At 38.9% G+C, this 14,852-nt stretch overlaps 1 protein-coding gene across 4 annotated transcripts in view; it reads left to right on the forward strand.

Annotated features, from left to right (window-relative positions):
• Positions 1-14,852, forward strand: part of kbtbd2 (kelch repeat and BTB (POZ) domain containing 2) — a 29,578-nt gene that overhangs the window by 2,547 nt on the left and 12,179 nt on the right. For all 4 annotated transcript variants that reach the window (XM_072571034.1, XM_072571032.1, XM_072571033.1 and 1 more), the window contains exon 2: positions 8,535-9,032. In XM_072571034.1, coding sequence (XP_072427135.1) covers positions 8,863-9,032 — 170 coding nt within the window. In that variant the 5' untranslated portion in view covers positions 8,535-8,862. The remainder of the gene's footprint in view (positions 1-8,534; positions 9,033-14,852) is intronic.

The following is a 14,852-nucleotide window of genomic DNA, read 5'->3' on the forward strand; positions in this document are numbered from 1 at the left end:
TCAGGGAACTGTATACAATGAACCTTATGTTGGTGGGCCAGTTGTTGGAGAGAATCCTGATGGACAGATGTATATGTATTTGGAAAGGCAAGGGCTGATTATGGATAATCAGCTTGGCTTTGTGAGTGGGAAATCAAGTCTTACTAACTTGATTGAGTTTTTTGAAGAGGTAACAAAGAGGATTGATGAGGGCAGAGCCATGGACGTGATCTTTATGGACTTCAGTAAGGTGTTTGACAAGGTTCCTCTGGTAGATTGTTTAGCAAGGTTAGATCACATGGAATCCAGGGAGAGCTAGCCATTTGGATACAGAACTGGCCTGAAAATAGAAGAGGGTGGTAGTGGAGAGTTGCTTTTCAGACTGGAGGCCTGTTACCAGCAGTGTCCACAAGGATCAATGCTGGGTCCACTGCTTTTTGTCATTTATATAAATGATTTGGATGTGAACATAAGAGGTAATGTTAGTAAGTTTGCAGATGATACCAAAGTTGGAGGTATAGTGGACAGTGAAGAAGATTACCACGAGTACAGTGGGATCTTGATCAGATGGGCCAATGGGCTGAGGAGTGGCAGATGGAGTTCAATTTAGACAAATGTGAGGTTCTGCATTTTGAGAAGGCAAATCAAGGCAGGACGTGTACTCTTAATGGTAAGGTCCTGGAGAGTGTTGCTAAACAAAGAGCGCGTGTTCATAGTTCCTTGAAAGTGGAGTTGCAGGTATATAGGGTAGTGCAGAAGACATTTAGTGTGCTTTTCTTTATTGGTCAGTGCATTGAGTCCAGGTGTTGGGAAGTCATATTGTGGCTATCCAGGGTATTGGTTAGGCCACTTTTGGAATTTTCTGTGCAATTCTGGTTTTGCTACTGTGGGAAAGATGTTGTGACACTTGAAATGGTTCAGAAAAGATTTGCAAAGATGTTGCTAGGGTTGGAGGGTTTGAGCTCTAAGGAGAGGCTGAATAGGGCTTGGCCTGTTTTCCCTTGAGTGATGAAGGCTGAGGGGTGACCTTAGATTTATAAAATCATGAGGGGCATGGATGGGATTAATTGGTGAGGTCTTTTCCCTGGGGTGGGGGGAGTCAAAGCTCAAGGGCATAGGATTAAGGTGAGAGGGGAGAGATTTAAGAAGGACCTGAGGGGCATCTTTTTCACGCAGAGGGTGGTGCATGTATGGAGTGAGCTGCCAGAGGAAGTTGTGGAGGCTGATACAATTTCAACATTTAAAAGACGTCTGATGGGTATATGAATATGGAGTGTTTAGAGGGATATGGGCCAAATGCTGGCAAATAGAACTAGGTTAATTTAGGATATCTGGTTGGCATGGACAAAATGAACCAAATGGTCTTTTTCTGTGCTGTTCATCTCCATGACCCTATAATAGCCATTTGAGTCTCATGTAGTATACAAGTTAAGGATGGCAGATATTCTTCCTAAAAGGACAGTAGTGAACCAGATGGATTTTTACAATTGATAGTTTCATGGTTCCTGTTACTAGGACTAGATTTCATATTTATTAACTGAATCACTGGATTACTAATTCCAGTGAGAACCGGTGTGACTAGTTGTTCTGGTACACACTCCACTGGTTAGAACTTGCCTAGTCTCTACTTCCTGTTAACTAGCTAATCAATTCTTTATCATGCTAATATGTTATCCCTGACTTCAGGAGCTCTTACTTTGTATAGTGTTGTTCCCCTTCACCGAATCCTTTGGAAATTATGCACACCATATCCACAAGTTCCCTTTTATCTACCTTGCCTACTAATTGCTGAAAGAACTGTAGTAAATTAATTAAATAACTTTGCTTTCACAAAGTCACATTGATTCTTCTCACTCCCATTATGATTTTCCAGATATCCTGCTGTAACCTCAATGTATTCCAGTAATATCCAGTGATATTGTGATCTTTTATATTAACTGGACAGTTTCTTGTTTTCTATGTCTCCCACTTATTGAATAATAGTATTAGATTAGAACATAGCTGAATAGTATATTCCTGCTTATTTCTTGTTATTTACTGATTTGTTGGGCCTCTTCCAGAATTTGAAGAATTTAGAAGAATTATGACTAATGCCTCTACTATTTCAGCAGCCATTTTAAAAAAAAATCTCTTAGGATGGAAAGTATCAGCTCCTGGGGATCTGTCAGCCTTTAGGTCTAATTGTTTTCCCAGTGCCTCTTCCTTGGTAATGGTAATTGTTTTAAGTACCGCCTTCCCTTTCACCTCATGATTTTCAAGTATCTTTAAGAATTTTTCTAAGTCTTTTATATTGAAGACAGGCACAAATTATCAATGCTTCTGCCATTTCCTTGTTTTCCATTAGTCCCAAGCTTCTGTCTCTAGAGGACCAATGCTGGCTTTACTATTTTTTTCCTTTATATACTTGCAGAAACTCTCACTATCATTTTTCATATTTCAAATTTGCTTTGTGATATATTCAGTTTTCTTTTTTTAAATCATCCTTTTATTCTTACACTCTGTCCAGATCTGCCTTGTGCAGCCTTTCTTTCGATTTAAGGAAAGCAATAAGGTGACAGAGCAGGGTGGTGATTTTGGTAATGATAATCAGAATGGCAGGAAGAAACAAAATGTACAACCTTAGGCGCACCAGCAGATAAGATCAGAGATTGAAAAGTGGTAAAAAGACAGCTTTTAGAGTCTAAATCAGTATAAATAAATATGACTTGATAGCCATTGCGGCGATGGATGCAGGTTAATCAAGGCTGTGACCTGAATATTGAAGGGCATTTGACATTTTCTTTTGGAATAACAGTAAATTAGGAAAAATTGCTCATTTTGATAATAGAAGATCTGTAACATGTATCTGTCTTGGTTCTATAACCCCTAAATTTGCAGGGCAAAAATGTTAACAATCTCAATTTCAGTGAGCTTCTGATTTTGGATTTCCACAACCCTACGAAGTCATTATACCATATAGCCTAGAACTATATTTTGAACTGTAATCAGATAAAAGCTAAGTAATGTGAATGCTAGAGATCTGAAATTAAAAAAAAGTAACACTGCTGGAGAAATTCAGTAGGACTTGCAGCATCTAATGAGAGCGCGCTAACATTTCGAGTCCAATGTGATTCTTACTTGGAACTGCAGGTGGCTAGAAAATAGTGTTTTTTATTCTGTTGACAAAGAGAGAAGAGAGCATGTGGAATTGAAGTTGAGGGTACCCAAAACAAAATATAAAGGAAGTGCTAATAATAGTTGGTTTGCCCCTCAGACCTTCATAGTTTCCCTGTCTTCTGATTGAAGTTGGTACTGATCAAACATTTTTTTTAATAAAAACTTTTGGTTGTTCTTTCCTAAAGATTCCTTTACAACGTTATTAGTTGATTTGTTTTTGTTGCACTGCATTTAGACTTAAAATGTGACTTTCCGTCATAGACCATAACATTAACTCTGTTTCTTCTCTTTGCTACTTGATTGTCCAGCATCTGAGGCTTTTTGCTTATGTCTGAGTTTTAAAAATCATATTTTTAGATCTAAAGCAATGTAGCTCAGTGAGTACAAAGTGATAGGTAAATGGGACTTGGTGCAAGTAAGAACACTGCAGCATTGTTTTAGATGGCGTCTAGTTTATGAAGAGTAGTATGTAGAGTGAAGTAAAAATAAAGTTAACAGCATGAATGAAGAATTCAGCAGTAGATGAACTGAGGTAAGGACAAGTCAGAAGATCGTGTAGAGATGAACATAAGCAATTTTAGTAATGGCACAGGTATGTAATTGGAATCAACTATTCTAACTTAGGTTCAGCTTTTGACCTGGAGAGTTTGAGGGGAGGGAATCCAGAGCTAAACAGTCTAGTTTAGAGCTAGAACTGAAGACCACACATTCTTTCTAATTAAATGTGGGGGAATATCTCTGCTTTTCAGCACTGGATGTCAGGTAAGACATCCGATCACTTCACAGGTTAGAAGTTTCTTTGATAGTAGAACAATGAGCAATTTTCCAATCCTAGGGACAGTTCTGAGACGAGGGAATTCAAGAAAACTATGACTAATGTGTCAACAGTTTCCTCACCTGGTTTTAATACTCTGGGATGGAAATCTCAGCCCTGGAAATTTGTCCAACCTTAATTCTGTTATCTTTGCTGTTTCATTGTGTTTTGGTCATCGAATTTGGGCGGCACGGTGGCACAGTGGTTAGCACTGCTGCCTCACAGCGCTGGAGATCCGGGTTCAATTCCCGCCTCAGGCGACTGACTGTGTGGAGTTTGCACATTCTCCCTGTGTCTGCGTGGGTTTCCTCCGGGTGCTCCGGTTTCCTCCCACAGTCAAAAGATGTGCAGGTTAGGTGAATTGGCCATGCTAAATTGCCCGTAGTGTTAGGTAAAGTGTAGATGTAGATGTAGGGGTATGGGTGGGTACGCTTCGGCGGGGTGGTGTGGACTTGTTGGGCCGAAGGGCCTGTTTCCACACTGAAAGTAATCTATATCTAATCTAATCTATCTAAGTAATCTATATCTAGATCTAATTAGTAACCCCAGTTTTCTTTGTATTCTTGGTTATTTATCCTCCTCTGAAGCTATTTAGTAAGTTTATTACTTCCTGATTTCCACTTATAACACCTGCATTTCTTGTTAAGGAGTCTTTAATACTATTAGCAGCATTTTAAAAATATATTCTTAAAAATCTTTAGTGCTTGCCTTGATGTTCCTGTTCCTGGAGCTCTAAATATTCCTTTGCTATTCTTTGTCAATCAGTGGGATCAGCACTGTTCCTTGCATACTCTTAGGTTTAGGCTTGGTTCACGACTTGTCCCAGTCCCCTGAAACATAATTTGAATTAAATCATGTTAGTCGCTTTTAACTCCGCATTCTCTTACTATGACATTATTGACTAATTCAGGCCCAGTGCTCACCCTTAAATTGGAAATGAGCTGTTTGGTGATGATCTTCCAAAAACTTGTTGAGTCAATCTCTGAAAATTTGAACTATTTCACTATAATGGTCAGCACTAAATTGTGCTCTGCTCTCTGGATGGTAGTTTTGCCGGAATTGACATTTCCTTCCTATTATGAGTAAAATAAATCTCTTAAAATTAATCTTCAAACCAAAGGAAGAAGTTAATGAAGGTTACTTAATTTGAAGTTTACAGCATTTTTTAGTTTGTTGTCCATGGCTGATCATTGGTACTTCCACCAATTTTTTAAAAAAAGTACTTGCATAAAAGTACAGGAAAAGAAAAGCAAAACTGATTATTTCTTTATCAAAACCATTGTAATTATGGCTGCATTACTGGGCCATTCTGAACAACCGGAGTTCTAGACAGAGCAGTACTTTAAAGAGTGAAGTATGTGACATAAAGATTGGATCAGTATGTGCAAGTATCAACATTTTTATGCACGTTCTTCTATCAACATTTTTAGGGCGTTTTGTAATCAGTTTCTGGAATTTTATCTGTATATGAGGGATAAGCTTGTATCACTCCTTTACATAGCTTTATTGTGGAATGGTAACTTTTGTAGGGTGCTGTTCTTCTGGTTCTTTGGCTTTGATGTTTGAATTTGGGTTCTTATAGTTAGTGAATGTTTGTTTGATTCATGCTGGAACTGGTTGGTTGGAGTGGTAGCACATTTATTTGATATTTAATTAACTGCTTTTTGGACAATGTGCAATCATGTAGGATTGGAGATAGTGTGCTTTAAGAAACACAAATATTCAAATTTCTTATTCTCTTCTAACAGAATTGTCATTTCAATTTTCAATTTCCAAGATTTGAATGTTGACAGATCTTGGTGTTCTGATTTAGTGTTTCACTGTTAAGAACATACCAATTCAAATCTGCAGACTCTCAGAATATTGTAAAAAAAAAGAGACAAATTTACCAGTCCCAAGCTCCCAGAAGGTATCTGTACTTGGTTAAAGTATATCTGGAAATTAGGGCTACAATGTCATTTGAAGTTTTCAAAAGCTGTTCCCCCTCATGTTCCTCCTTCTTTACTCATCATTCAAGCCTTACTTTTTTTCACTGATCCCAGTCAATCACTTTCAATATGTGAATCACTACCTCTTGTCTTTTGCAGGGCTTTCATTAGAACTAATTAAAATCATATTTCTTTAATGTCTTTGCAGTTCTTTGTTGCTTAGAAGATTCATCACACTACCATCTCAAATGGAAGTCGTAAATTTCCTCTTACTGTAGCTGCAACAAAGAAGTTGGGCTTTTGTTTTTTTTTCAGTCATTCAGAGTATGGGCTTCACTGTCTGGGCTAGTATTCATTACCTGACCATTTTTGTCCATGGAAAGGTAGTGGTGAGCTGCAGCCTGTTTGGTGCACCCACATGAGTATTAGGGAGGAAGTTATAAAAGTTCGACCCAGCAACAGTGAAGGAATGGTAGTTATAATTCCAAGTCAGGATGGTGAATGGCTTAGAGAGGAAGTTGGTTGTGGTTTTCTTATGTATCTGCTACCTCTGTCCTTCTACACTGTAATGACTGAGAGTTGGGGAAATGCTGTCTAAGGAGCCTTGATGAATTTTGCTACGTCTTTGGATGGTACACCTGGTCAAATGTGACTTTGATGTTAAGGACTTCTGTCCCCAATTCATGAATACTGTCCATGAAAAATTAAATTATAGCGAATAGTTTTCTGGCAGACAGTATACTTCCATAGAACAAAGCTGTATGCTCCGTGGATGCTGCCTGAACTGCTGTGCTCTTCCAGCACCACTAATTCAGAAAATAGAAATTAATATTGTTAATTGGTGGGAATGTATAACTCATTTGTAGTTTGTCATTATCTGCTGAGTATATTCTTTGAAGCTGTCACACTTTCTTAGCTTCAAAATTCTAATGTCTTTGTCTATGATTGCTTTGACTACGTTTTTTTTCTCTGAAATGGTTACTGTTTTGATACAGAAATGAACTATATGTAGAGGAACAATTCTATTGAATTGTTACATTGCTCCTTACAAAGATGATGCATCTGAGTGTGAGCATTTACGTTGAGCCTGTCATGTCTCCCAACATATTTCATGTCTATAGAATTAGCTAAACAGCTGAATATTCTCTAAACTATCAATCACATCAAATGCCAAAATATCAATATCAAGAAATACCAAGGATTGACCAACAAATGAAAATGAAGATATTGAACCCCTCTCACAAGGCAGCACATACCATGAAATCAGGCAATCAGTTGATCCAGTTAACTTTCCCATAAGGTTTTCGGGTTGCAAGTCTCCTCCACTCAGTTTCTGTTGAGGTTATATTTAGAGAGAATTTGACATTTATATTATGCCTTTTACTTTCTTGGATTGTCCTTGGCTTTGACGAAGTCGATTAAATGGAGTTAAATTTTGGGTGGGCTGAGGTGCTGAATGGCCCCTTTCTATTCTAATTTCCTGTGTTCAAATATGTTCCAAGATTCAAAATGTGTATTAACATTGCATCTTTTAGTGAGGGGCAGAAAAGGTCAATGAAATGATGGGTATAGCATGATAACATGTTGGAGAATAAATGACAATTCTAGCTCTACAAACCTTTGGGTTACCGAAGTCTGATTTCTCCTTCTGTTGTGCGAAGACAGATTTAATTTGCTAATGCATTGGATTCTTGTTTAAAATCAAAATTTGTAAAATAACATGACCATTCATTCACTGCCTTGATTTTTCCAATGAGATGTGTGCCTAGGGCAGGTTTAACTTAGATGACTTGCTAAGAAATGTTTTCTAATCTTTGCAATGATGCTTGTTCAAATTTTGAAAAAATTGCTTGACTTTCCAAATAAAATATATGATAAAGCTTTGTCTTGAGTTGTTATAATAAGCAGAAAAGGAATTCTTTCAAATTACTAATCCAAATTAATTGGTTCTTGGTCATCTATTTTGTAATATGCACTAACTTCAATGATAAGGATTTAAAATAAATTATTGTAATTGGGGCAGTTTCACAACAATTAGAATATTTTTGTACATGGACAAAATATCTGTCGAATGTGGCAGGAAAAATTCTTCTTAAAATGTGTGTACCTAATTCTAAATTATACTTGGGTACAGCCAGATGTACACCATATTCCTGCTTGTCCTAGAAGCACAAGTAATGTGCATCTGTTATTCTGGCAAACTGCAATGAAGTGCCTGTCATTTTACATTGGTTTTGGAGAAAGCTTGATTTTTGGGTGCTAATAAACACATTTTTAAGTTTATTTATTTGCCATGAATTGCATTAGCATTGAAAAATAGTTTTCAATTTATTCTGCAAGACCAAAAATGAGCAGCCATGATCAAAGGGCTCTCGAATACATTTTTGATAATGTGCATTGAAAATTTACAGTGTAGGCAAATGACCATAAGATTCTGAAAAATATTTAATCAACCTGTTGCAATGTCATGACACATGGCAAGTTCAGGTAACACTTGCTCCCTGGTGCAGAAGTAGGGACACTACAACTATGCCACAAGATCTCTCGAGTCTCCAATTAACACAGACTACCTTTGCGAAAACAAATAATATGTGACTAATAACAAAGGCATACACTGTATAATTTAGTGTCTAATCTTTTTTCTGTTTTTATTCCAGCACTGATTCTGTCCAACACCAGGATTGCTAGTGTGTCCACCAAATCTACTCTACCTCAAAGTTAGTCATGTACTGTGACACAACTTTTATCAACGGAAATGCTGCAGCTTACAGAAATAAATCATCTGGAGTGGAAGTGTGATATGATTGTATGGAATGACCCAGAGCTATTTCAAAGTGGATTATTTTGAAGTCGAGTCTATTAGGGTTTTCCAGCTTTCAACATTAGCATATAAATCGTTCACCATTTGTCATTTTAACAACAAATTACAAGTCTCAAGATAGAGTTTTCAAACTGGGTGAAGATATTCATTAATGGAATGCAATCATGTCCAATAAGGAAGACAAACAGATCAATACTGAATATGCTGTATCTTTGTTGGAGCAGCTTAAATGTTTCTATGACCAGCAGCTGTTGACTGATATAGTTTTAATTGCAGAGAGCACTGAATTTCCGTGCCATAAGATGGTTCTTGCTACATGTAGCTCCTATTTCAGGTAAATTGAGGTCGTCTTATTTTCTTAACTGCTATATTTGAATATGGTTATTTCACTTTTGGAGATTACTAAATGTTTTCCAGATAAATTTGAAATGAGTTTTACTTGTAGTTAACCATTCAACTTCCTCTTTACATAATGTTGAGTTTTCTGATCTTTAGCTTCTGAACACTGAAATTTAAAAACTTATTTTTGGAGATCAATCCTGGATTAATTTCAATTGATGCAAACGGCCAGCTGCTTTAAAACAAAAACCTGAGTTGAAATGGCTGCTTGATAAAACCTACATAAAACAAAATAAACCTGTAATTTGTATCTGTCCTATCATAACCATACTTAATGGTCATATACAGGCATGTCTTAAATTTTAGAGATCAAAATTGGCATGGGTTATATCCATGTAAGTTTGAAGCGTCACAAGCAGGATAATGTTTATCTTTAGAAAGAAAGAGAAATGAAAATGTCACCATAAATTGCTCAACACCTGTTCAGTATCAAAAGATCTACTGCAAAAAGTGCTGTGGATGCTGGAGATCTGAAATAAAGACAGAAAATGCTTGAGAAAACTAGTTAATGTTTCAGATTCAATATGACTATTCCAAAGAAGATCACCTTGAGTTTCTTAAACTTTCTTTTTCTTTAATTATTGAAGAAGCTACTTCTTTGAACTTCTGCACTTAATGTTGTAAAACTACTTGTCTAATTCAAGTTGGAAATAAATGGACCATTTGATTTCCCTTCCATCCCTTCTTCCAAACGTTCTCGGGGATGTAGTACCAAAATACAGTTCTCTGAGCTGGCTGTCAGGTTTCTTCCTTAATTCTGTGTAAGGGAATATCCTGGAAGTTTGGAAAATATTGTGCAGTATATTAATTCTACAAATTTACAACTACACTTACAAAGCTTTTTTGAAATTTTTCGATGAGTTTTTAGTTATGAACTTATCTTCCCCATTTTCCTTGCATTTTAAACAGTTAATGCCAGTGCCTGCATTACTGATAGCTAGGCAATCCATCAGAAATTAAACTGAGACTTGGATCCCACTGTTTAGTTTCATATTTTTAGTTTGCCTAACATGTAACAGAGACAGATGCTCGAAGGCCCAGTGGCATTATGAGCCTTTTTGATTTGACGGAAGGAGATCATTAGTATAATGTGAGTTCATTTTAATTCCAGGTTACACTTATTCTCTGCGACACGCAAAATGGTCAATCTAGCCACCAATTTCTTGAAAATATTTTGTTCTCTACCTTTACTACCATTAAATCTGCATATGATTTTTTAAAAATATGTTAATTTGAAGTGGGTGTTGCTGGCCATCTTTTATTACCTATCCTTTTGTTTCCCTTGAGAGGATGGGGAGCTGGTTCCTTGAACCATTGCTGTGCATTTGGTGTAGCTATATTCACAATGCCATTAGGAAGGGAGTTCCACGATTTTGACTCTGACACTGAAGGGACATCGTTGCATTTCCAAATCAGGAAGATGAGTGGCTTGGAGGCGACTTGCAGGTGGTAATGTTCCCATGTATCTGCTGCCCTTGTTCTTCCAGATGGTCATAGACATAGAGATATAAGCACGGAAACAGACCCTTCGGTCCAACTCGTCCTTGCTGACGAGTTATCGCAACGTAATCTAGTCCCACTTGTCAGCACCTGGCTCGGAGCCCTCCTAACCCTTCCTATTCATGACACCCATTCAGATGCCTTTTGAATGTTGCAATTGTACTCTCCTCCACCACTTCCTCTGGCAGCTCATTCCGTACTTGTGTCAATACTCTGACCAGTAAAGGAAAGCATACCAAGTGCCGCCTTCACTATCCTATCTACCAGTGACTCTACCTTCAAGGAGCTTTGAACCTGCATTCCAAGGTCTCTTTGTTCAGCAACACTCACTAGGACCTTACCATTAAATGTATAAGTCCTGCTAAGACTTAGTTTACCAAAATGCAGCACTTTGCATTGATCTAAATTAAACTCCATCTGTCACTCCTCAGTCCAATGGTCCATTTGATCAAGATCCCATTGTAATCTGAGGTGACTTTCATCACTGTACACTGCACCTCCGATTTTGATGTCATCTGCACACTTACTATCTATACCTCATGCTCACATCCAAATCATTTTATATAAATGACAAAAAGTTGTGGACCCAGCACTGATCCTTGTGGCACTCCACTGGTCACAGGCCTCCAGTCTGAAAACAACCCTCCACCACTACCCTCTGTCTTCTCCCTTCGAGCCAGTTCAGTATCCAAATGGCTAGTTCTCCCTGTATTCCATGAGATCTAACCTTGTTAACTAGTCTCCCATAGGGAACCTTGTCGAACACCTTACTGAAATCCATATAGGTCACGTCTACCGCTCTGCCCTGATCAATCCTTCACGTTACGTATTCAGAAAACTCAATCAAGTTTGTGAGACACGATTTCCCATGGACAAAGCCATGTTGACTATCCCTAATCAGTCCTTGCCTTTTGTACATCCTGTCCCTCAGGGTTCCCTCCAACAACTTGCCCACCACCAAGGTCAGGCGCACTGGTCCATAGTTCCCTGGTTTGTCCTTAGCACCTTTCTGAAACAGTGGCAGCACATTAGCCAACCTCCCAGTCTTCTGGCACCTCACCTGTGACTATCGATCATATAAATATCTCAGTAAGAGGCCCAGCAATCACCTCCCTAGCTTCCCACAGAGTTCTAGGGTACATCCAATCAGGTCCCGGGGGTTTATCCACTTTTATTTGTTTCAAGACATCCAGCACTTCCTCCTCTGTAATATGGACAGTTTTAAAGATGTCATAATCTATTTCCTGACATCTATCTCTTCCATGTCCTTCTCCACACTAAATACTGATGCAAAATACTCATTTAGTATCTCTTCCATCTCCTGCGACTCTACACATAGGCCACCTTGCTGATCTTTGCTGGGCTTTATTCACTCCTGAGTTACCCTTTTGTCCTTAATGTATTTGTAAAAACCTTTTGGATTCTCCTGAACCCTATTTTCCAAAACTATCTCATGTCCCCTTTTTGCCCTCCTATTTTCCCTCTTAAGTATACTCCGACTGCCTTTATACTCTTCTAAGGATTCACTCGATCTATCTTGTCTCTACCTGACATAGTCATACTCATAGAGATGTACAGCATGGAAACAAACCCTTCGGTCCAACCTGTCCATGCCGACCAGATATCCCAACCCAATCTAGTCCCACCTGCCAGCACCCAGCCCATATCCCTCCAAACCCTTCCTATTCATATTCCTACTCATCCAGATGCCTTTTACATGTTGCAATTGTACCAGCCTCCACCACTTCCTCTGGCAGCTCATTCCATACATGTTCCACCCTCTGCGTGAAAAAGTTGCCCCTTAGGTCTCTTTTATATCTTTCCCCACTCTCCCTAAACCTATGCCGTCTCGTTCTGGACTCCCTGACCCCAGGAAAAAGACTTTGCCTATTTACCCTATCCATGCCCCTCATAATTTTGTAAACCTGTATAAGGTCATCTCTCCGCCTCCGACACTCCAGGGAAAGCAGCTCCAGCCTGTTCAGCCTCTCCCTGTAGCTCAAATCCTCCAACCCTGGCAACATCCTTGTAAATCTTGTCTGAACCCTTTCAAGTTTCACAACATCTTTCCAATAGGAAGGAGACCAGAATTGCACGCAATATTCCAACAGTGGCCCAACCAATGTCCTGTACGGCCAGAACATGACCTCCCAACTCCTGTACTCAATACTCTGATCAATAACGGAAAGCATACCAAACGCCGCCTTCACTATCCTATCTACCTGCGACTCCATTTTCAAGGAGCTATGAACCTGCACTCCAGGGTCTGTTTGTTCAGCAACACTCCCTAGGACCTTACCATTAAGTGTATAAGTCCTATTAAGATTTGCTCTCCCAAAATGCAGCACCTCGCATTTATCTGAATTAGACTCCATCTGCCACTTCTCAGCCCATTGGCCCATCTGGTCCAGATCCTGTCGTAATCTGAGGTAACCCTCTTCGCTGTCCACGACACCTCCAATTTTGGTGTCATCTGCAAACTTACTAACTGTACCTCTTATGCTCGCATCCAAATCATTTATGTAAATGACAAAAGATAGAGGGCCCAGCACTGATCCTTGTGGCACTCCACTGGTCACAGGCCTCCAGTCTGTAAAACAACCCTCCACCACCAAAAAGGGTCATTTAGACTCAAAACGTCAGCTGTTTTCTCTCCTTACAGATGCTGCCAGACTTGCTGAGATTTTCCTGCATTTTCTCTTTTTATGGCTCCACCACCACCCTCTGTCTTCTACCTTTTTAAGCCAGTTCTGTATCCAAATAGCTACTTCTCCCTGTATTCCGTGCTAACTTGTCTCCATGAGGAACCTTATTGAACGCCTTAATGAAGTCCATACAGATCACATCTGTTGCTCTGCCCTCATCAATCCTCTTTGTTACTTCAAAAAACTCAACCAAGTTTATGAGACATGATTTCCCATGCACAAAGCCATGTTGACTGTCCCTAATCAGTCCTTGCCTTTCCAAATACATATACATCCTGTCCCTCAGGATTCCCTTCAACAACTTGCCCACCACCGCGGTCAGGCTCACCGGTCTATAGTTCCCTGGCTTGTCTTTACTGCCCTTCTTAAACAGTGGCACCACGTTTGCCAACCTCCAGTCTTCCTGCACCTCACCTGTTACTATCTATGATACAAATATCTCAGCAAGAGGCCCAGCAATCACTTCTGTAGCTTCCTACAGAGTTCTCGGATACACCTGATCAGGTCCTGGGAATTTATCCGTCTTTACCCGTTTCAAGACATCCAGCACTTCCTCCTCTGTAATCTGGACTTGTTGCAAGATGTCACCATCTATTTCCCCAAATGCATCCTTCTTTTTCTTAACCAAACCCTCAATTTCTCTAGTCATCCAGCATTCCCTGCACCTACCAGCCTTTCCTTTCACAGGAATATACTGTCTCTGGACTCTTGTTATCTCATTTCTGAAGTCTTCCCATTTTCTAGTCGTCCCTTTTACCTGCGAACATCTGCCCCCAATCAGCTTTTGAAAGTTCTTGCCTAATACCATCAAAATTAGCCTTCCTCCAGTTTAGAACTTCAACTTTTAGATCTGTTCTATCCTTTTCCATCAGTATTTTAAAATTAATAGAAGTTTGGTGGCTGGCCCTAAAGTGCTCTCCCAATGTTACCTCAGTTACATGCCTTGCCGTATTTCACAAGAGTACGTCAAGTTTTGCTCCTTCTGCAGTAGGTACATCCACAAATTGATTCAGAAAATTTTCATGTACACGCTTAACAAATTCCTCTCCATCTAAACCCTTAACAGTATGGCAGTCCTAATCTATGTTTAGAAAGTTAAAGCCCTCTGCCATAGCGACCTGATTATTCTTACAGATAACTGAGATCTCCATACAAATTTGCTTTTCAATTTCCTGCTGACTATTAGGGCCATGGATTTTGAAATTGCTGTCTATGGAGCCATGGTGAATTTCTGCAGTGCATCTTGTTGATGGCATACACTGCTGCTACTCAGTGTCAAAACTAATTATGCACAAATATTAATGGAAAGTACCAGTATTGACAGTATATATCTGCATCTGTCTAATTTAACTGTTTATTTAATCCAAATGAATTACTGGGATTATTTTATTCTTATTTAATTTGGCACCAGGCTAAATTTTGGTGTGCTCTATGACTCTTAATAGAAAAATTAAAAATGTGGTATAAATGGCAGTAGTAATAAGGAGAATAGAAAGCTTACATCTTGAATGAATGAAGAAAGAAAAGCAAGTAAGGACATAAAATTTCTT

The sequence above is a fragment of the Chiloscyllium punctatum genome, chromosome 5, assembly GCF_047496795.1.
Source record: "Chiloscyllium punctatum isolate Juve2018m chromosome 5, sChiPun1.3, whole genome shotgun sequence".
Classification (NCBI taxonomy): Eukaryota; Metazoa; Chordata; class Chondrichthyes; order Orectolobiformes; family Hemiscylliidae; genus Chiloscyllium; species Chiloscyllium punctatum.